General features: G+C 37.1%; 1 protein-coding gene across 5 annotated transcripts in view; it reads right to left on the reverse strand.

The window, feature by feature from the left end:
* Positions 1 to 655: 655 nt before the first annotated feature.
* Positions 656 to 22,734, reverse strand: part of TMEM156 (transmembrane protein 156) — a 41,938-nt gene continuing 19,859 nt past the window's right edge. For 2 of the 5 annotated variants that reach the window (XM_088163279.1, XM_088163276.1), the window contains exons 2-7: positions 22,063 to 22,344; positions 20,524 to 20,772; positions 18,287 to 18,394; positions 15,086 to 15,190; positions 9,768 to 9,868; positions 656 to 1,884 (exon numbers count right to left, since the gene is read on the reverse strand). In XM_088163279.1, the coding sequence (XP_088019405.1) occupies positions 9,798 to 9,868; positions 15,086 to 15,190; positions 18,287 to 18,394; positions 20,524 to 20,772; positions 22,063 to 22,321 (792 nt within the window). In that variant the 5' untranslated portion in view covers positions 22,322 to 22,344 and the 3' untranslated portion in view covers positions 656 to 1,884; positions 9,768 to 9,797. Of the gene's footprint in view, positions 1,891 to 6,329; positions 7,442 to 9,767; positions 9,869 to 14,079; positions 14,193 to 15,085; positions 15,191 to 18,286; positions 18,395 to 20,523; positions 20,773 to 22,062; positions 22,345 to 22,734 lie in introns of those variants that run through there. The other 3 variants (XR_015803072.1, XM_088163277.1, XM_088163278.1) reach the window with 3 other exon arrangements.

Consider the following 22,734-nt stretch of genomic DNA (forward strand, 5'->3'; position numbering starts at 1 on the left):
TTAAGGATTATATTTGTTGTTACCTTCCTTACTAATGTCCCTCCATTCTTCCATTATTTCCTGTAGTTTGGATCATAGTTAGAAGACAAGGTAAGCTTTACTCAGCAGACAAGAAGAGCTTGAAAGAGCCTTTTGGATTTTCTTGTTTATGGTGTTCTTAAAGGCAACTTGGAAGATGGAACCTTCCAGGGTAGTAAAATCAAACACTTTGAGAGCTGTGGGATAACTGCGGGTAATAAAATAGCAAATCACAGTTTATTTGTCTAGGGAAAAGAAAAGCGGCAGGTTATAGGCAGAAAGAATCATAATAGAATGAAATTTTAGGAGAAAGAAAATTAAGTTGGGGGTCACAAGAAGAAGGGCTGCTTCTGTCAAAAATCTCTGGATTACTGAAGGGGAAAAGTGATAGTTTGAATCACTTGAAGCATTTAAACACCAACTAAAATGGCCTTAGCAAATCTGTAGTAAACTGAGACTAATATGTCCCTTCATCTGTAAGTTGCTCTCCATAATAAGAAGAAAAAACAACCAAGAAGCAAATTATGAGAAGTTTACTTTATAGGCTGTATAAAAACTCTACTTCTGAAAAATTCTGCTTCTGAGAAGCTTTGTTGTTACCACAGACAAACAGTAAAAAGCCCCCAAATCAAGAAAGTATCTTTCTCTTATTTTTTTTAATAAGATGGTAAAGTAAAAAACAATAGAAACGAATGCTTCAGACTTATCCAACTAAATACAAAAAAATTTCATATGCCCTCAAATCATTCAGAAGCTGATGTTCACAACTATTCCTATTAAATCTGAACTGCTCAGTGTAGACTGGAAAATGCAATTTCAGAAAGCTTCAGGAGAGGAAGGTTGTATAAATGTAAGGAATGCAGGTAATGAAGTATTAACTGGATGCTAAATTGCTGCATATCATGTTTGCAATGGGCAGTTTACAATCTGTTTTGTCTGATGGATTTAGCATAAGGGAGCCTGAAGTCCTGGTGATTTCTGTTTCTGCCTTGTAATTGATGGCTAAGCTGTACCCACAAATCAAGTGTTAGCACCAAAGGAGTTTGGGACCCTGCTCAGCCCAGACAGCTCCACTGCACTCAGGGGAGCAGTAGTAAATGGAAAGTAAGGAAAAGTTCCAAGAGATAATGAGTCGGAATGCTGATGACCCAAGCTGGAACAAATGATGGAAATGCAATTTCTCAAAAAGTACAAACCCATTTAATGTCTTAATGAGTTAAAAATCTACAATAACCATTTTGTGATTTGAAGCCAAATTAGTATTTTTCCACTTTTTTTTCTTCATCCATTAAGATATTGCACAAATTACAATGGTCTTCCTGGTTTATTGTGGAAACTAACATGCTTGCTGCAGAATTCTTTCCTCCTGTAATATTTTGGCCACCCTTCTCAACAGCCAGAAACTGTATCTTTTAGGCATCTTAGTTGTCTAGAGCAGATAGCAAGTAGGTTGAAAATTGTGCTCATTTCATGAGAGAATAATTCCTAGCTTTATACAGACTTCTTATCCTATGGAATATATAAAATAAATTTCTGCCCTGATGAAAAAACGTAATTATCACAAGGATTGTCTCGCAACCATATAACTAAGTATGAATCCTGAATGAACAGAAAATAGATGTGAAATTTATACTCTGCTATTGAAGATGTTTATGCAGCAAAACACGTTTGTCCATCATTCATATTTTCTTAATAAAAGGTAATTAGGATGGAAAAAATCGAGCTTTTCAACTAAAATGCATAATTGGCATTCCCATGAAAAGATGGATAACGTGGCTCCCCAAGCTGGAAATAGAGATGCTTTCTTCTGTGGTGTATGATATGTCTTCTTTCATCCAGAAGTGCTGGTATTTCATTGAGTGATACCTGAAACTAAAGAATATAGTATCAGAAAAAAAAGAGAAGGTTGATTAAGTCTTCTCTAATTCATCCCAAATGTCATAATTTTGACTTTCATAGTAATGAATTCTCCTCTTTATTACAAAAGAAACCAACATTGTAACTAAAAGGCAGACAAAATAGATGATGCACGTCAGATTGGAGCAAAAGACTGAGACTGATACCTGACAGCTGAGTAGTGGCTCAGGTACCTGCACCACGAGAGTGTGGTACAGCAACTTGAGCAAGGCTCACCAGGTCTTACCCACTTGCAGGGAAGCTGGCAATGGAAGTGTGGGCAGAGCCAGAAATGTTCACCACATCCACCGAGCTGAAGTGCTTTTCTGTACCCAACTGCATTTCTCATTCTATACTGCTAGATGGCAGGACAAATTTGGAAATAATTAAATGAAAGCTGCTTTCCACATTCCCAAGTGAAATGCTTCTCACTAACCATCAATGACACTTTTGAATTTGGATTGCAGCTCCCAGAGCTCACAGATTCCAGTCAAGGTTTTCTTATATTTTAGGGAATTATACAATGCTGAGAGAAGGGAAGAGGGAGGTGAAGTGAAAGTACAGGATTTATATACTTCTAACTTGCACACTGAGTGAAAAAGCAAATATAGCTTGTCACCCAAACTGGTAGCTCCCATAGCTGCAGGCCTGATTACAACATCTGTCTACATTTTCTTTTACATGATAGGAACTGGGTTCAGAAATATTCCTTGGCTGTGAAATCACACTGGAGGCAGCAGCTGCCAAAGTGAGCTAGAAAATGACAAGTGTAGGCAGGATACACTGCATCAAAAATTGATGCCAGCTAATGGAGCAGAGGGTTTAAACAGCCCGCACAGTGCCCCTTATAGTCCATTTCTGCCAGCAAGCAGGAGTGCTTCCCTTGGAAACTCTTAATGTCTCTTTTGGAGAGAAACACATCCTGGCATGCATTTAGTGCAGGACCCAGTAATTGTGCCAAGTACTCTGGAATGTGCTCAGCAATCTGAGTCTGTGAGCTCTTCTGTGCTGAGGGGCGTTTGTCATTTTAATGTACAAGTAAGACTAGAATCTCTTACGGAAGCAGAAACAGGAGGAATAACCTTTCATGATATTTTAAAAATAAATATGTAATTGAGTGCATACAGTTCTGAAAACAATTTAAAGTTGCATGAGGGTAAATCATAGAATCATAGTTATCAATGGGAATTATGGTGTAAAAAATGAAGTCTTTCAAAAATGGCCAGCCTGCAAAGCCAGTAGGTCAGTACTAGTAGGAACTTCTCCCTTCAGCATCTTCACACCAAATTTTATGATAACTATAATGACAGTGCTATCACTTCAGAGCACTGAAGTTAGGCTTTTCAGAAAAACTGTCAAAAGGATAATTGGAAGGATCCCAGCAATTTAAAATCACACCCACTGTTCTTCACAAATCCTGCATGAAAGCAGCTTAACTGCAATCTTCCTCTGACTCCTGAGCTCACTCATTACATGCCTTTGCTAGAATGTCTTATGAGTTTCACTGTATTCTCTGCATAATTTCTATCTTCTGTTGTTTGTGTGGGTGCCTTGCTTGAAGATAGATGAGAGATTCTTTTAAATATGAAAACATTTTTGTAAAGCCACAATCACATAAGGAAAACAGGCAAAGAATATTTTTAGTTGCACTTTCTGCTTGTGCTACTAAGTTCAGCAATGATGGTATTTAAAGACCTCTTCAGGAAGGCATCAGCAGCGTGAGCCAAAGCCCAGGTAATACCCTAGGTATACCTGCACTCAAATTTCCTGGCATTAAACTGGGATATGCACAATCAAATTTCTAATTTCCAATAAGAGTGTTTCATTAGGAAACAATGATGGCGATGATAGTCTGAATGTTGCTGGATAACTCAGCCTCTCATACACTTGTTGATCTCTTGTGCCAACCCTTGCACCCATAGGAGGTTTCATGCCCACATGTTTCTTATATTGTAAGAGAGGAAAGGGACCCATCAAATTCTTCTATTTTTCAATTTCTTTGACAGAGGTTTTCATCTTTTTAGCCATACACCATGTGTTGTCCTTGCCAGTTACCTGTCATCTACCTTACGTTCCGGTTTTATAATCCATTTCTCCTGAAGATAAGATTGTGCCTTAAATTCTATATTCACTGGAGACCAACTTGTCTTATTTAACCGTACAGCTACACTGTCACTCAGAAAGAAATACAGAGATGTGAAGCAACTTATATGTTCAAGGATCTCAAAGCTCTTTACAAAGACAGATGGCAAAAGGCAGTGTACTAAAAATCATTGGTAGTTGCTGATGTGGAACTTTGATTAGCTTTTATGCAGCCTTTGACATGTCTACCAGTTTTATTAAAAGAATTAATGGGATACCAAGATTCTTGTATATTGTCCTTGGGGCATTGATTGTCAAAGAGATTGATGCAGTAAATTGACCAGTTTGTGTGAATTTGATCTAGCATCAGCTCAGACCATCACACTGGGCACTTTCAAGAAAAAAAAAGTCCACATCAGCTGGCTTTAAGACACTGAGTTTTTCTTCTTTCTTTCTTTCTTTCTTTCTTTCTTTCTTTCTTTCTTTCTTTCTTTCTTTCTTTCTTTCTTTCTTTCTTTCTTTCTTTCTTTCTTTCTTTCTTTCTTTCTTTCTTTCTTTCTTTCTTTCTTTCTTTCTTTCTTTCTTTCTTTCTTTCTTTCTTTCTTTCTTTCTTTCTTTCTTTCTTTCTTTCTTTCTTTCTTTCTTTCTTTCTTTCTTTCTTTCTTTCTTTCTTTCTTTCTTTCTTTCTTTCTTTCTTTTTCTTTCTTTCCTCATAAAATAGAAGCGCTTCATCCAAGAACTGTCAGGTGTCTGTCTCTAAGTTCCCCAATGTCTTGGGGTGACTGTATGATGGACAGGACACCCAAATAGAACACTGTTCTGTCCCTAGTCATTCATGAAATCTATTAATGCTGCCTTTGATTCAGAGAATACAGTGCAGCTTCCCCTTGAACAGGCAGAGGACAGTGGTACTGCAGGAGAGGGCTCACAGTTTCTTTTCATGCTACAAACATGAGGCTTTTATTCTGCCCTAACTCTAAGACTGAAGTGCAGCTTTGATGTGAGAGAGGCCAGTGAGCTCTGCACAGTCTGCCCGGACTCCACGTGGCCGCACCCCACGTGGGAAAGACAGATCATCAAAGGGCAGGACACAGACCTTAAGGCAGGCTTCTTTAGCCTCCAAGGGAAATTTTAGCCAAAACCTTCACTATTCAACAATGATTTCAGGGATAACCATCAACAAAACATATCTCTGATTGCTCCAACGCCTTCATCCTATATATGGATACGGTGATTTGGCTCTTACTTGTGCACTTTTATTTCTTACTTCAATTATTCTTTGCCCCCACTGTTTAGGGAATGGCCATTGAATCAAGCACATTCAGAAGTGTTAGTCCTCATGGTTTCTCAAACTGGATGTACATCACACAGCATTTTACAGCTGCTGAAAATAATAGTTAATGCAAGTAGTGTTCTTAAAAGTACCAGTTGATGCAAGTAAAGCTTTGTTAAAAGCATTATGCAATCTCTGTTTAGCTGAGGATAAACAGTTCTTTCTTACCACCATGCAAATTAGGAATGAGGTGTCACTAGGAGACACAGAAAAGTCGTGTCTCCAGAACCTTATTCTAGCATGCTCTTACCTGAACAGCATTGATTCTGAATGCAAATATTTGCCCTAAATAAAATGTTCATGCTTCCATTCTAATAAAATTAGGGTAATTAATGTCACAACCTTCTGACAGCACTAAGGAAATATACATTGACAGCTGTCATATGCTGTCCCGGTTCTGGCCAGGACAGAGTTAATATTTTACAGTAACTGGGGGGATGAGTCTGGAGCTGTGTGGGCATGGGTAGGAGATTATTTTATATCACCTCAAGTCATTGCCAGGAGCAGGGATAAGAGAGTCTTGCTTCCAAGGAGGAGGGTGTTCCTTCCAGTGGGGAGAAAATTGGTGGGGAAGAGCCAGTCAGTGTTGTCCAGGCTTTCTGTGTAAATTGTTTCCTTGCCTATGCCTTTTGTTATTTTTTTCTTATCTCATTGCTGTTTGCACTAAATTGTTCATATCTCAAGCCATGATCTTTGCCTTCTGAGCTTCCAGTTGGAGGGGAGGGGAAGCAAGCTGTGGTGTGGTTTTAGCAGGACTACTGAATTGGAAAATACCATTCCTAAACCACGGCATATGTAAAGTGTGTTACAGGACTTGAGGGACATGGCTCATTAATTTTTTTTCCAGGACAGTTGCTAATATGGTAGTTTAATGAAATATGGCAGAAACAGAGGATTCTTACCTTTGGTACTCAAGTGTAGTTGTAATAGTTACCGTGAAAATACACAGAGACATTAAGTGATCTATGCTGAAAAGATTCACCTTTGGCAAAGGCACAAGTGCAGTTAGTGCATTTTTATTAGCTGAATTAGCTGTCATTGCAATAGTGAATAACAAAGCATTTGGGAGCATTTCTGTGTACACACACAGATAGATATATAGATATACCACACAATTGGATCTAAATATATTGATAAACATGTACAGTCATATTTATCAATATATCTATTTTATAATCAACAGTACTGTCTTAAACATAAAGACTTTAAAATGCATTTATAGAAAGAAATGTCTTTTTCTTGACATAAAAAGAAAAATATCAGAGAATTGCTGTGTATCTCTCTCTACTAGTAAGAGCAATACTTCACTGTTACAGACTGGAGCAAAGAATAGGCAACTAGGTCTCTCCTGACCATTCCTGTGGATAAAAACAATGTTTTCCAGCCTTTCATCTTTCAATATGTTGTGTTAAGGGCCACTTCTGAGGCCATCAGCAGGTTCTCCAGCTCATTAGCTATAATGATCATGATCAGAGTGATTCTTGCTTTTACAATTCCTCCTCCTCACAACTGCTGTTACACCTACCACAGCTACTGTGTAGGTAGTCTCCTGACAGAGAAATCAAACACTCTGTGCTGTGGTTAATGATTTCTCTGAGTGCAGCTCCAGCTGGCTGAAGTTAGGAAAAGTATAGCTCATCTTGCCTGTCTGATCCAGGGCAGGCATTGAGGTCACTCTTACCAACCAGACAGAAGACAGGTTTAAGGCAGGGAAGGGCAGACGTTAGCAGTATCCCCAGCGGAGCTCTCTCAGGTTTCTAGCTCTGCCTAGAACCCTTCCTTATTTGAAGCTCTTGTATCAGTGGTCTGAAATGCACACGCTTCAGGGGAGCAGCTGTCAGTGATACAAAGATGATGGGTTTGATCAAGAAGCTCCCTGGTACATACTTCTCATCTCCACCCCACCTCCTCCTTCAGAGAAAAACCCACGCTTTATCAAGCTGATGTAGTCTAAAACTGTCTTTGGCAGTTCTGGGAATTTGATTATTTTTGCATTTTTCCATCCTCAGTACTCATCTTTCATGTGCAGTACTTGTAACACAGCTTCTCCCCGTTGAGCAAACAAGCCTTTAGCAGCATTCTAGAGACTTCACAAAGACGAACCCAGCACTTCTGCAAAAAGAAGATCACAATTTCCTTCCCCAGCCTCAGTTACCATGAGCACTCATAACTAGCAAGCTTTCCTGGAACTGAGCCACCCACAGACACAAGCAGTAATGACCTGGATCTGACCTTATCAGATGAAGGCAGAAGAAGGGGGTTTTTTGCAGGAAGTAAAGCAAACCTAAAGCAGAAGGTACTTTTTATTATTTTCACAGACTATTTAGTTCTGAGGCACTATTCCTTTAGGATATGTATTCAAAACAAAACATGATGAAAGGCAAGAACTAGATCTAAGTTTCTGCAGCTGCATCCTTTAATAAGATTTCTACACAATGCCATGTAACATTACAATTTACAATATATTCAGCATTATTCCCATATATCACATCTGGATTTCACCTCACTGCCAGCTGTCCCTCTGACAGGAAGACTGGAAAAGCAAGCCTACTTCTGTACAGCACTGAAAAGGTTTATGATCTTACTGAAGATACCTAATCTTTTTATTTCAGTCATTCACACAGAGATTAAGGAAAGGGAATAATTAATCCCAAAGTGTCCTGAATCTCATATATTGTCTCACAGAGCAACCAAAAAATCTGAAAAGCTGTTCCATCTCTTCTTTCTATCCTTTAGTTCCTAACAGTTAAGATAATAAAAGCAAAGTCACCCCAACAGTTAACTCCCACCTCTAGCGGGACAAAAATTAAGTTTGTATGGGAATGAGCCATGACTTTTTCCCCCTGCTTCTGAAAGATGAGTTTTAGGTGAATGCAATACCTGGAAGAAGAGCACAATTAACAAAGCATACTAATGATTAGTTGCAATACTGTGTAAATGAAGGCACTGAATATGGGTGAACACCTACTTAGCAGCACATCCTATTTCAACCTTAGAAATGTCTTATTTTAACCCAAGAGTTAAAAAAAAAAAAAGTTAAATTGCGCAGGTACCTGGCAGACGTGGATTTGGGAAGATAAAGGTTTGCTTGAGAGACAATTGACAGATATTTACAAAATAAATGGTGTAGTACTGAAGTGTCTGGGAGGAATGCCTGCAGAAGAGGAAGAAGCTGCCCTACAGAAAGGCTAATGGGCCTGGAAAGCATCTGCTCACTCAGAAACTGAGTCCAAATGGCAAATAGCTGAACTCAGATGATCTGAGATCTGCTCTCAGTTATGTCACAGAGTTCCCAAGTAATTTTCTCTCTTTCTGTCTTCTGATATCCTCATTTTTTAAATATTTTTGTAAGTCATCACAACATCTATGAATGACTATCACTCAAACAGGGGTCAGTGTTTTTAATAACTATAATATACCATCCTATAACCCGGCTAGTCTCATTCAAACACAAAAAAATTATCTAGCTCAGTCATTAATTTACTATGGAATTACCTCATCTTCTGTCAGCAAAGCTGTTCAAAATTTTTTCTTTTGCTCTGTTCTCAATGTACAATTTAATCTTCCTGGTTCCACATAAAGCAAAAAAATCAAACTGTTCTTCAGTACATAATTTTTTTAACACAATAAAAGGATAGCATGACATGATAATGAGTTTTCAATAAAACTCTATCAAATTTAAATAGAAATATAAAAGAAGGACCTCCTTAATCTTTTTTCCTGAAAAAGTCACCATACGCAATAATATCATGTGTGCAAGTAGCCAATACCTGGTCTATGCACTTGAAATATTAGTCTGTATTACTTATTCAAGGAGCATCTGTTCTTTTTCTAGACAATACAAATATTTTCAGGGAGAGATATCTCTTACTGCACAGTTCTATGAAGATTTGTTTCCTTACATCTGGAATTCCTGAAGCAATTACTGCAGTATAGTGGCTGAAGAAAGTTAGGACTGGGAGATTTTAGTTCTGAACAGAAACCAGCTTCTTGTCATTCCTTCTGACTGGTGTAAGAGCAATAGAGCGATCAATTTCTTTTGCTTAAGTAATTTCATAATGTTACTTATTTTCTTCAAAGATCATATGCAAATTGCTTTTTTCCTCTGCCCTTGTCAGAAACAAATGTCAGCACAATGCTGAAGTCTAGGACACAATATTTTACACCAGAAAAAAGGTGTCAGAATTTGCACTAAGGTCTGCAGGGACCCACAGGGTTTATTAGGCTAACACATATGATTATAGATCACTTTTGGTAGCAGAAGTAAAACTGATTCTCTTTTCATGTCACCTAGCTCTCACAAAGCACATTATCCAGTCTTTCATCTCATATGCTTGGCTTGAAGAACTAATAATTTATTTTGTGCAGATATCCACACTATTAATTCTAAATATGTGAGGCAAAGCAGAATAATCAGGGTTGTAAGATGTTTACGTACCTTCTACAGCTGATCCACATGACAATTGTATTATTCAGGAATTACAGGCAGTATCTCTGTGGTCTGTGCAGGAACTGGAATCTGTTGTTTGCTGGTTTTCACTATTGAAAATTAAAGTAATTTTTATCCACATTATTAACAGCAAATATATCTGCAGAGTGTTGGACTGGCATATGCAGGTTTGAAAATAATTGAGACCTACCTGAAAACAAGACAGAGATGGACAGTACTGAAAGTACTAACCATATTTTGTATTTAACTTTCTCTTAATACTAGTAGGACTACAATGTGCTGATTCTAACCCTGTATGGGAAGCAGCTCGAAGGTATATAAATACATTTGTGCAACATAAATTTGTGAATAAATTGTAGTGAAAATCTAAAAGCATGCAAATTTGGTGTTAGGTAAGAGTCCCCCAAAATACAAACCCCTACATTTGGCCATTTAAGCAGAAACAATGGAAATTTAGAGTGTGAACTTCCTGTCTCATTTTCATATAAGGGCAGCACAGATTGCCACAGGCACACGTGTTGTGGCCTCAGCTCACTTGTCATACACAGAGGGAGAGCTGCTGGGTATCACCCAGTTGTCAACAAAGATGACAGCATACACCTCAGAAGCAGGAAGGGGTGAAATGATGCCTTTAGCAGACAAATCCTGGTACAGTATCTCAGTGGAATACAGATAAGGAAATGCAGAGATAACATTGTCAGGCAAATGCACAGAGTTGTTTATCCAATGCATTTTTCAAAGAACTGCCGTAGAACACAAATATTTTGACTCCAGGTCCATCCTGTCCCTGACTATCCATTACTTTTGTAAACCTACAAATGAGTTTCTGTTGAGCTGATAACAAGAGGATAAACTGTGCCACTTATATCTAACTATGTTCATTCTCCACTGACTACATCATTTGGGTTTCTCTCTTTACAAACGCTATTAAAAAGTAGAGTTTGGCACTTAAGCAGCTGAATATGAAAAGCAAAGCCAAAATAAGATTGGAGTAGTTTTAAAAAAAAATAACAATGGATCTCATTTCACCCTCAGGATGAATCTGGAGAGAATGGGAATATAGGCTGATATACCTTTCAATGCCTGTGTGTAACAGAGCTCTGCGTGCATGCAAACTGAGCAGAGAAAAGGTCCTTTGTGCATCAGAGCTCTATGAAAAGTGTACAGAGGCTATAAAAAGCTCCCCAAAGTTACCTGCATCCTATAGTTTTTATCCTCCTTTTTATCTGAAAAGAAAGTTTTAAAAGCTCCAGGGTGGTAATAAGGCTTCACATTTTTCTTGGCTATGTTGTGTTTCAGAAATATTTAAGTTAGATATTGAATACTATGAGTAGTTTTGCTTTTACCAGCATTATTCATGTAAGTTGCAGAGGGAAAGAGAATTATTCAGCTATGTCAGGAACTGAGAGGGACCACCAAATTGATGATGTTTCGATTAGCCAAGATTAAATAAATTTCTCTTTTCTTGGCTTTGCATCTATTTGCCTGTTCTCTTTGCCAAAAAGAAAATGTATTGCAGAATACAAGGAGGAGTAAGTCTGAACCCACTGGGATATCAGCCCTCACACTACTGAGTCAGCATTTGCTTCTATTTCCAACAAGTCAACTAATATGAAGCCGTAGCAACAAATCAGAGAGATGATGGGATTTCCCCTATTTCCTCTAAGCTGGTGGGAAAGGAACTATTATTTTAATATAATAGCACAGAAAACAATACAGAAATTCAAATGAGAGGGTATTTGTCTTGTGGTTTCTTCTGTGCAAATTACAGCTGTCAAGCCCACTTAAATCAAATGCTATGAATATCACAAACCCTAAACAGTCCAGGAAACAACTGCAGGCCAGGAAGCTTAAGGTTTTATTCTCTGAATTCTGGTTGTCACTATGACCCTGCAACGTTCTTCTTTCGGAATGAGTTAGAAAACTATCATCCATCAGAATTAACTTTCCACTACTGTGAGCCAGACAAGTGAGTCAAGGAGTTTTGTATTTGTATCCTAAAATGCAATGAACCACACTGTAACTCCATGAGCCGATGGAGTTATCACTGAAAATGAGTATGGTGTTTGAGCAATGTAGAACAAGGTCTTATGCTTGAACTAAGGCTGCCCACACAGGCTGTAGAGTAAAAACATGATGATTTTAACAATGTGATTCCCTGTCTGCATTGTCCTGTTCTAGCACAGGAATGAGAGCAAGCATTTTTTTCCAACACATCTTATGCGACATTCAAAATAGAATAAAAATAAACAAGGAATGTTGTTCTTACTCTAGGAAAAGAAAAAGTCTAAATGGGAATTTATAATGATAAGATTCAAATATAAATTCCCACTCAAGTATAACCCATCTAATTATATTAATGAATCTTCCAGACCCTACTAGGCAGGTTCAGCGTAGGTATTAAATGGTCTGATTTGTTCAATCTCATTCCTCTACAACTTTTTCTTGCTTTTTCTTTTTTTTTTAATAATATAATACAGTTCACACACAATGGCCTGCTCCCAACAAGCAATTTTGTGCCATGTGCCCAGGATTACCTTTCTTTTAAGATACAGCTACATGAGAATAACTACACTTTTTCAGTTACTAGTAATGGAGGAGGTACCAAAGTGGTTCAGGGAAAATGAGCTAAGGAAGAGGAATAACAGCAGGGTAAATATAATTTTCTTCCCTTTATCTGCATTGGAGACTGATTTAAGCAGTGAGCTGCAAATGACGATTCAGCAGTTTCTATCTGAGTTCCTTTAAAACTCTGTGGGGAATATATTCTAGTCCTTCTAATTGCCATTATTAATTTATTAAGCTGTTCTAAAACCTCTTCTACTGCCTCTTCACTTTAATAAAGCTCTTCAAATAAATTATTGCAATAAAATTTTCTTATGTGGGAATCCCACTAAAATTCTCTGTAGTAAATGCAAAGTAAGGAAGTTGATTCAATGGGTTATTTTCCATGTGTTATCACTATCAAGTTTTATTTGATGAAAATGCTCTGTATCTGGAAATACAGATCAGCCACTTAGAGAATACTTGCTTCCTGCCCAAAAAATTGTACCCTCTCTTCTTTCCCTTGTCTTGTGGACGCATTTAAGGGCAGCTCTTTTATGTCAGCTCATACCATTCAAGGGACAGTCATTACGGTCCTGCAATGGCAGGACCAGCTCCAAAGTCTTGAAAATGTGCTTTGTACATACAACCCATGGGCTAGTGCATTCTTTTTTACCTTAACAGTCCAGACAATGTTTAGTCAACATTTATGACCAGAAGGCTTTAAAGCTCCCTGCTCCTCACTATATGTGCTTAATCCTTTGCAGTACTGTGAATTTGGAAGGCTGTAAATTGAATCCTTTCATACATTTCCTCCTCTTTCCTCTGTTCACTGGACTTAATGACAATGATTCATGGATATAAAGCCACTAACACTGGCTAACACAAAACTGACATCCATGCTGTAAATTACCTTCTTGTAGGACCACAGTGACATTAAGCCAGTAATTTACTGAGCTTCCTAAGAATTCACTCCCATTCTCAAAGTATAGGCTTCCCTCTTTTTCTTCCCTTATAATTTCTTAACTTCAAATAACATTTTCGTAGTACCTACACATCTTTTCATCTATATAATGTACTGTCACATCCTCTCAAGTACTCATTACTGTGTTTCCAGGGTGATTGTATTGTCTTCAGTGGATCTCAATGGTTTTTTCAAGATTGCAAGCTATGCTCTAATTATAGTGAAAATATTGTCAAGGCCTGTCAACAAAGTCATCTGTAGCTATTTATAATCCATTATCATGGTAGCAAATCCTAAGCTTAGCAACTGTGGAAAGAATAAACTCTTCATATGGATTTGATTCCACTTTAAATTATATTGGTGTAAACTGTGAAATTGATTGGATTGACTGAAATTCTGGTGTGTGAAACCAAGGAATTTTATATTAAAATAAACGCCATTATAGCAGTTTATGCAACTAAGTATCTTTCTGGGTTACATGGATCAATTGTAGTGGGAGGCACTTAGAAGTGAGAATGACAGATCAATAAGGGATTCCTTTCTCTTCAGTAAAATCTAGCAAAACCAGATTTGAATTTCCATAAGACCCCATCATCAAAAATGCCTTGGATATACAACATTAAAAATGCCATTCTGAACCTATGATTAAACAGGTATGATATGAGTGAAGCTACTCAAAACAATAGATGTCAGAAAAGTAATTCCTTTCCAGCAGAATGAAAATAATGAGCTCATAAATATACCTCAGATGTAGCCAGTGCTTTAAGAGCAAGAAGCATAAATTGTACTCACAGGAGAGTTCAGACAGACAAGAAGCTATTCATTCTTTTCTAGGTAAAATTGAAATGCCATGAAATACTGAGTTGTGGACATAAATTATTGAGTCTCCTCTTACTCCTGAAAAACTAACAAGACAAAAAGCGAAGTACTTAAGCCTAGTCAAATTTAAAACCATTTTTTTCATTTGCTGGCTTTGTATTTTTCTTGTTTTGAAGGGAAGTTAGTTTGCCATTCAGAGCTACTATTCTATATGTTCCATATGTTAATCTTTTTATGGATATAGTTCCATTCACAAAACCAGAATCCATTAAATTTATTAAAACACTTCACTCTTTGAGCAATGTCAGTAACACCCACAGCAACAACTGGTAATTGGCACTCACACAGATACTTCTTGCCAAATCCAGTTTTCTAGAATACAAACTTTGAGTTTGGCCATGCTATGTAATTTATCTGTGCTAAACATACTACACTCTCTGAAGACCACAATTGTTTACCTATCTGAAACTCAAAAATTGCATTTTGTGGGAATGTGACCCTAGAAATAGGCTATGAAGTGCCAGCAAAACAATTTTTTGAGTCTGCTACAGCCATTCATTCCACACTTTGGTAGCAAATTTTACCAGGAGTCACAAACACATAGAGCATACATACACATGTGTACATGTCTGTATAATTTTCATACACACACAAAGCACTCAGCTGCCAAACCTCAAAACTAGCACACAACACAACCAAAAATTTAAAACTCCAAAGTCATTAATGCAACACACTGGGAAGACTAGGAGATGCAGTCCCACATGATATATATAAGTTTTCTTAGAGTTTTGTTGTCAGGTTTATTTCTTTATAATAAAAAAGTGTTTCCTTAACCTAAGCTATATCAAATTGGTATAGAACCAAGGTAACTCTGAAACAAACGCAAAGCATCTCTTGACAGGAAAGTCTTAAAAGTTCTTTCTTGACCTCCTCATGCCCCAAGATTTGTTAAATTTTGTTTTACCTTTATATTACTTACCAGGAAAAGGATGAATTTTAGTAGCAGATACAGTTCTACTTGCATGCCTGGAACCTTTTCTTCTTAGAACAGTAGAAACTGATGTTGCTACTCTGTGTTTATAATCTGCTTTAAACAAAATGTGTTAGCATCAGCCCTGATTAGAAGGAAAGCTTGTAAATCCCTTGTTACTAAACTGTTGAACATCTTGGAAAGTGTTCAAAAAATCAGGGAGGTATTGGAGTAAGGTGATGAGAACAACCAAAGGCCAGATGATTTGAATTTTCCTGAAATTTTCTAAAAATTTCATTCAGGTTTGTCCCTTTCAAGTTATTCCTTGCCTTTTCTACACAAATTGAACAAATTTTGGAAGGATCTCAAGAAAAGTACATCTTTCAGTACAGGTTTCAGTACACTCTCGCTGCTGACAGTGGAGTAGCAAGGATGGAGTGCACTGGCATCCTAGGAAGCTGACAGATTCCTTACTAGTGTGAGGTGTTCATCTTGGAAAGCCGAGTCTAGAGCAAGCTCCACACCAGTGATAAAGCTAGAGCTGGATCAGGCACCTCTGGCTATTCCTCAGCACTCAGTTCATAAACTCTCAGTCTGTCCATCCTTCTGCTGCTCTCTACATGCTGTGCTCTCAGTGGGTTTATTGCAGACACTTGTTCAGCTGTTGTGGTAAGTCCTGTTCAGCAGTGACTGCAGTCCAGGACTCAGCCAGCTTCTGGTAACAGTCTCACTCCAATTCTAAGTAACAGAATTTATTTCTATCCTTTTCCTTTGAGAACACTAAAAATTCATTAAGTTAAAATTATTTAGGTCATGATTTTATTTTTATGAATAGCCAGTGGAGATCTAAAACGCTGAAGCCCCAAGCATACACTATAACAGTTAATGTCAAAGGAAGCTCTGGAAGTTCCTGAGACAAGAGTGGAAGGGAAAAGGCAAAACAACTAATTTTTAGGTTAGGGCCTTTGTCATGAACCTATTGTAACCTCCACCAAGTTTATTTGGATATTTTATTTTATACACTCATGAAAACAGCTTTATGATTCAGAGAGTCTCAGAATCTACCTAGCAGAATATTTTGCAAGGTCTCAAGAGGAAATGAATAATTCCACATTTCTTAATAGCTTTCAGTGGTGCTCAGAAATGAAAAGAAAAACTACTAACTGAATTATGGCTGGAAAAATTCGTAACAGCTGTTTTAGGAGCATAGTAATGTTCTGCTCTATTCTTTGAGCACCACTGAAAAAATGAGTGTACAGACTTGCAATGAAAGGTGACATCTGAATATATACACATAAACCTTAAGTTTTATTTTTATAATTATATTTTATATGCTTTTGTTTTTATCAGTAACATAATAATGCTGGTTATAATGTTATATATTACACATTTACTGATAAACCCACTTTTCCTTAATTAGCAGGAAATGTATCCTTGAAGCTAGCAAGTAATTAGAAGCCTCAAAAGGGCGTCTTTTCCTCCCTGTTTGTGTTCACGGTGATTCTGAAAACTTGAATTTAATAAAAAAGTGATGTTTAAGAATAAACGTACTAAATCATTAATCATCACTACTTACGGTTCTACATTAAAAATAGAATGTTAGGACTCATAGCATAGAAAAATCAGACACATGACATTTATAACTAGTTTTCAAATTATGCATAAAAGTCCGTTAAATTAGAGCACTTAATACCCCACTTATAAAATCCTAATTTATCCTTTGTGAGATTTTATGTACATGAAATAGGTCTCAGAAATTGGTTCTAGCAATAAGTAAAATATCATGCATTTTAAGCAACATAATCTAGTAAGGAGTTCCTTTCATTGGGGTGCAGAGGGTACAAACTTGACATCTCAAGCAATTATTTTGCTTATTCATTAAAATATATATGCTTAAAGTATTTACATGATGCAAAAAAATTACGGAAACATTTTGTGTGTGGGGACTATTCTTCCTTCAGTTCAATTATGATTAAAGCTAGATTGCTATTGCTCCTTCGATACAAAACTACCTGTGCATACAGTAAGGATGATCAGGGGAATGGATATGGCTTCTTATCGGTTTTACTACCCCTGTGCCCAGGGTCTTCTTTCAGCACCTCTGAACTGCAGGGGGAATGGACACCTGTCTGGGAATAATAACTAAATGCTGGTTTCCTGGACGCATTCTGTCCGCTCAGGGCTGATGCAAGCAGAATGTCCCTGGAAACTGCTGTGAAAAGCACCTAGGAGTTATTCCATCAGGTAACAGCTTAAGTAATAGTCTTTTCACAGTGATAAAAGGTAATGTCCTCCTGGTACCACCTACCTCTGACTTGGGAACAGAAACAAGGACGAGCAGCTGACAAGTGGTCAATTTTCTGCACTGCTTTTGTGCAGAGGACTTTATCTTGCTTGCTCAAAGGTCTCAAGTTCAGGGTACTCCCACAATTTAATTCCTGTTTTATTCATTGTATATTGCTAGAGAAAATACTGTAAATCTGATTTCAGCCTGTATCCCAAGAGAAGAACTGTCTTGGCTGAAGGAATATTGTGGTAACAATAGCAAGTTCTCTCATAGTAAACTTCTAATTACTTGGAATAGTCAATAGTGATGGTTCAGAAATCACAGAAATGTTTTCTTTGCTGAAATAATAGCAAAGAGATTAAATGTTATCTGGGCTTAATTCAGCTCTGGGCTTAAGAACGCATACCTTGGTTGCCCTGCATGGGATTACACCACCAATGAATTTGAATAGCCAGTTTTTAGGACAGATAGATGAGTGCATATCACCTCATATCTATCCTGTAATTTTTCCTGACTGTCACCTAAATAAATCATCTTCAGGAAGGAAAGGATATTTCAATTCACTTATACTGATCATTGGCATTTCTGCTTAAAACCTTCCACAAAGTTTAACAGTAATTGTTCCATCTACTGAAATCAGTGTGAAACCAGAAGTTCATATCACTAAGCCACCAATCACCTATCAAAAGCCCCACATTTAACTTGGATTTGCATCCACAATTTTTGCATCCACCAAAGAGGTAAGAGGTGATACTGTCATCATCTGAGTACTGTGATCAGTCTCTAAGAAGCTTTCATCATTTGACAATCAAAATATCAGTGTCTGAGCTACAGTAATAATTAACAGTTTTGTTGCTATAAATTAATATATTTTTACGTTTATAGAAGTTTAAATTCATGCAGATTAACTTTTCGTTACTTACAGTTCTTTTTATTTTCTTGGACTATTTTGTAGATGACAACAGAAACAACAAATAAAAAAACCACTGGAATCATAGTGAGCCAAGTGATCTTCATCATACACATCGGATCTGTCCATAAAATGTACAATAGAGAAAATTAGGCAGCAAATTACTGGCAGGAGAGAAAAGCAGAACATTCTATCTTGGTAGGTTTTTTGATTGCTCCTATCCCAATAGATAAAAATAAAAAACAAAATAAAACAAAACAAAGAAGATATTATGCCTTTTTCTTTCAGGCTTCTTTGGTTTTTGATGTTAAGTTTCCTGTCTAGAATTTAGCTTAATTTTTGCCTGTATTTTTACATCTATATCTATATCTATATCTATATATCTATAATCTCCCCTTAATAGATACGAAATAGCTGAAATAGATACGGATGACTAAGTGAATGAAAACTTTTCAACTCAGCCAATGAAAATGCTTCAGAGATCAACATTTATATTTAAGGTAGAAGAAGGGTAATACATGTCCCCTTTGCTTAGATAGAGCATGGAAGGACTTGGTCCACTATCCAACACTGGCCTGTACTGGCATTCTTAATCTCCTGGTCCGTCTTCTTATATGAGAGAAGATAAGATTCTACATACAGAATTTTTTTTGTAAGAAAGTGAGGAAATGCCACCAAGAGGAGCCCTCTAGGGAATTGATTTAACTAAAGTTGCCTTGAGGGAGAATCACATGGGACTGGATACAGGAGGTAGGCTGCTCTTTCAGACATCGGCTGCTGCAGAAATGCACCCACATTCCACAGGGATTTAGTTCAATAACTAGTACAAGTTAGGACTATATATAACAAAGGAATTATGTGGAGAACTTCCCCCTGTGGTTGTTTGAATGGCCTTTCAAACTTCTTTGGCAGCTGCATGTTAATGCATACCTTAGAATTGTCAAATAACTGTCTTAAGAAACAGCTATGTTACTATAACTCATAAAAAACCAAATTACAGACTGTAGCCAAACCACTGTTTCCCTTTCCCTGACTTAGAACAGTATAATTAGACTTACTCCAACTTCCCTTGTATCTTCTCCATCAAGAGCTCATGAGGCAAATGCCAATAACCCCATGGGTCATTCCTCCTAATTTAAAATTAAAAATATATTTTATACAGGAATCTAGGCTCCTTTTAAATAGAGCACTCTACCCCGTTTTCTAGTGGCTTGTAATGACTTGATTATCAGCCTTGCTTGGTAAAAGCCCTGAGCACCTCTTTAGCTGTTTTGAAGTAAAGAGAAAAAAAAAGACATATTGTTAATTTTCGTTGCTAATATGAGATTACTACTACCCAGATAAATCAGTATTAGCAAAGGGTAATTAGCTCATAGCACTGACACAAGTTAGCAAGGCAAGTTACAAATTATGGTCCTCTAATGGCTAGACACACCTATTAAAAAAAATCCCAGACAAACAAAAAACCAAAACAATCCTAAGCTGCCCTTTCTTCTCTAGGATTTTCACTGAATTTAGTTAACATATATAAATCTAACTCTAAAAAACATATTTTTTCCAAAGGTACAACAAAAAATACATTTGCCATGCAAAACCAAATGAATGCAATAGTTCAGCAATTTCCAAATGACAAGTGTTGCATATAGACAGAATGGAAACCCTAACTATGGTCAGGGAATCAGACAAAAAGCTCTTGCAGCACAGAAAGAAATATAAAAAGGTAAGGTTTGTCCTCGGGGAAATCTAAGCTTTGTTCAGCTGACAATTTCTTTTAAGCCTACTTTAGTGAGGCTATATAGTAGGCTATTGCAGTACAGCATTAGATTGGTCAAACCTGTCTCCTGTTTCTTTTACCACAGTAGTTAACAGGGATTTTTAAATTTACCTCCAAGGCAACAGGGTTATGCCATTATCAGGAAAGGGAAAATTTTGTTTCCAGGTTTTGTCACATGTAGTGTGTGAGTCTGTTGCTGCTAAGCAAAATACAATGTACAGATCTTTACTTTGCTCTATTTCCTCTAGAAAAAAAAAAGGGCACCATTAAACCTGCTTAAAATCAGTATAAAAGTCATCAGTTGCCTACTATGGATTGTTTTTTAATAAGGGATGTTCAAAACCATATTCTTTTCTTGTGAAATATTTAAATATTTTCAAATGGTTTCTGGAAGCAGAGAACTACCTACTTGAGATTTTTGCAAGATTATGTTGTTTCTAGTTTGATTTCCAGTCTGACTCTCTTTTGTAACTTACATTCCTTGGAAGACTTCAGCTGCAGTGAAATATTTATACAGTCATTTTGGTCTTCCATCATTGCCAAGAGACAAGAATGATTTAGCTGTTCGTCGGCTGCATTTCGTCCTCTGACTATAGAATTGTTGATGTGGATTTCCATCAAGTAGTTCGTATTATGCTCCACTTCTTTCTTGGAAACCGTTGTGAAATTAAAATATTTATAAAAATAAGTAACATTTTCTGTTTTCACTTCAAGCGAGCCTTTTGCTTTTGGAAATAAAAATTAAAACAAAACTGTTACACAAGTGGTAGACCAAGAAGCAACTCTCTAAAAGAACCGTCAATTCTCTGTCATATTTGCAAGAACATAAAGGTTTCTACATCACTGACGTTGAAAAAAAGGAGAAATGTATACTGTGCAAAGCTACGTTGAACCAAAGAGCAAGAAGAAGATCTGAAGATCTCAAGAGCATTGTTTATCTTATATATCTTATATACATTTCCCTGCAAAGTATAACGCTTTTTTGCTTTACTGCCACCATTTTTGTCGTTGCTGTTTTTGTTGTCAGCTGTCAAAGGTAAAAATCAGGCTATGAGAAGGCTAGAACTCAGGCAAAAGCCACATGATAATAGAGATTTGAAGTGCACACATTGTCTATCTGCTCTCAGCTGCAGGAAATCCTTGCTTCACTTCAAACCACACAAGCTGTGAGACTTGTGCTATGTTTACAAGAAACAACTGAGACATTGTCAAAAGTGTTAGTTGTACAGGTATAACTGAGAACAGATGTTGTCCAGGTATAACTTCTTATTTTTCATACTTATTAAGACAGCTATTTTACAATAAGGAAAATACGTAGTTGGAAAAGAACTGAATTTCTTATATACAGGACTTGGCCTATTGCCCCTGTTGCTGACCATGTTAGAAAGAGATGTCCTCTTCCTCAAACTTTCCAGATATTTGCAAGTGTATATGCCACAGAAGGAATGTGCTGCTGCTGCTCTGAAAAGATGTGGGTGTTGCTACCTCTCCTCTGTATTCCTGTGCCATTCCTTAGTCAGTGCTGCTTTCTATAAAACAGGTAAGGCCATTTCTGATACTACACAGCTGTGGATAATGTAGACTACAAACACCAAAATGGTTATTTCTTACATAGTCGCCATCGCAATAGTTACCTACTGAATTAGTTCTTCAGATACTCGCTCACAACCTATCTTCATAATGCCAGCAATCTAAATGTAGAGCTCCACAATGACATTTAAAAGCAAATTCAGCTTGAAAAATTTTCAGAAAGTACAACATACATTAGTACTTTAGAAAGTACTCACTCCCAACATGTTTCAGTGACAACCAGAAATGAATGCCACTGAGAATTTGGCACAAAATCTGCATTTTCTAGCCATGCAAAGAAAAGCTAAACACTCCCATTGTTCATAGACTTGCAAAGACCATAGAGAACCAGGAGCATACAATTTTCTTCTAAGTACCAAAAAAACCTTGTCTTTTATTTTTTAATTAGCTACTTCAAAATCAAGTATTTCTCTTAACCCACTTACTTTTTGTAGGTGTTGACCCTGATCCTTGATGATCAACATTCACATCCCTCTTGGATTCACACTCTGTCTGTTTAGGGTAGGACTGTTTTTCCCTCCAGGACAACTGGCGAATACATGGAATATTTTGGGAATTGAAATTATTTACAATGACCTTCAGCAAAGTAGTCTGGTTTTCTCTTCCTTGTTGCACTGATGTTTTGTAAGAATTGTTAAAAGTACAAAGTGGAAAAGTGGTGTTACTTGATGAGCAGGTATCCATGCATGACACTATTACAGTGTTAGCTGTAAAAGAAAGAGTGCATATTAGACAGACAGCCACGGAACACATGGATAAGTATGTGCATAGAAGCATCATGCAATGCATAGCCCAACTGTCTTATGATGAAATGCACTTGTGTTTTTTTTCTCGAGGGTTATGATAGGATGTTGAATGCATCATATGTAAGAGAAAGCAAGCACAGAGTCTTCCCACAACCTAGATGCTGGATTTTATTTGCTGAATTGAATTAAAACTCTTGTCACAGTAACTGGAATTTGTGATAGTATCTAGTCACATTCCTGTTTCAAAGTTGCTCTAATCTGACTGCTCTTCAAAAGAAGACAAAGCACATTTATGCTTCTTCAAAAGAAGAGAAAACTTGTTTGGAGAGGGAACTCAGCCTTGGAACAGTG

The sequence above is a fragment of the Sturnus vulgaris genome, chromosome 4 (assembly GCF_052056855.1).
Source record: "Sturnus vulgaris isolate bStuVul1 chromosome 4, bStuVul1.hap1, whole genome shotgun sequence".
In the NCBI taxonomy this organism is placed as follows: domain Eukaryota; kingdom Metazoa; phylum Chordata; class Aves; order Passeriformes; family Sturnidae; genus Sturnus; species Sturnus vulgaris.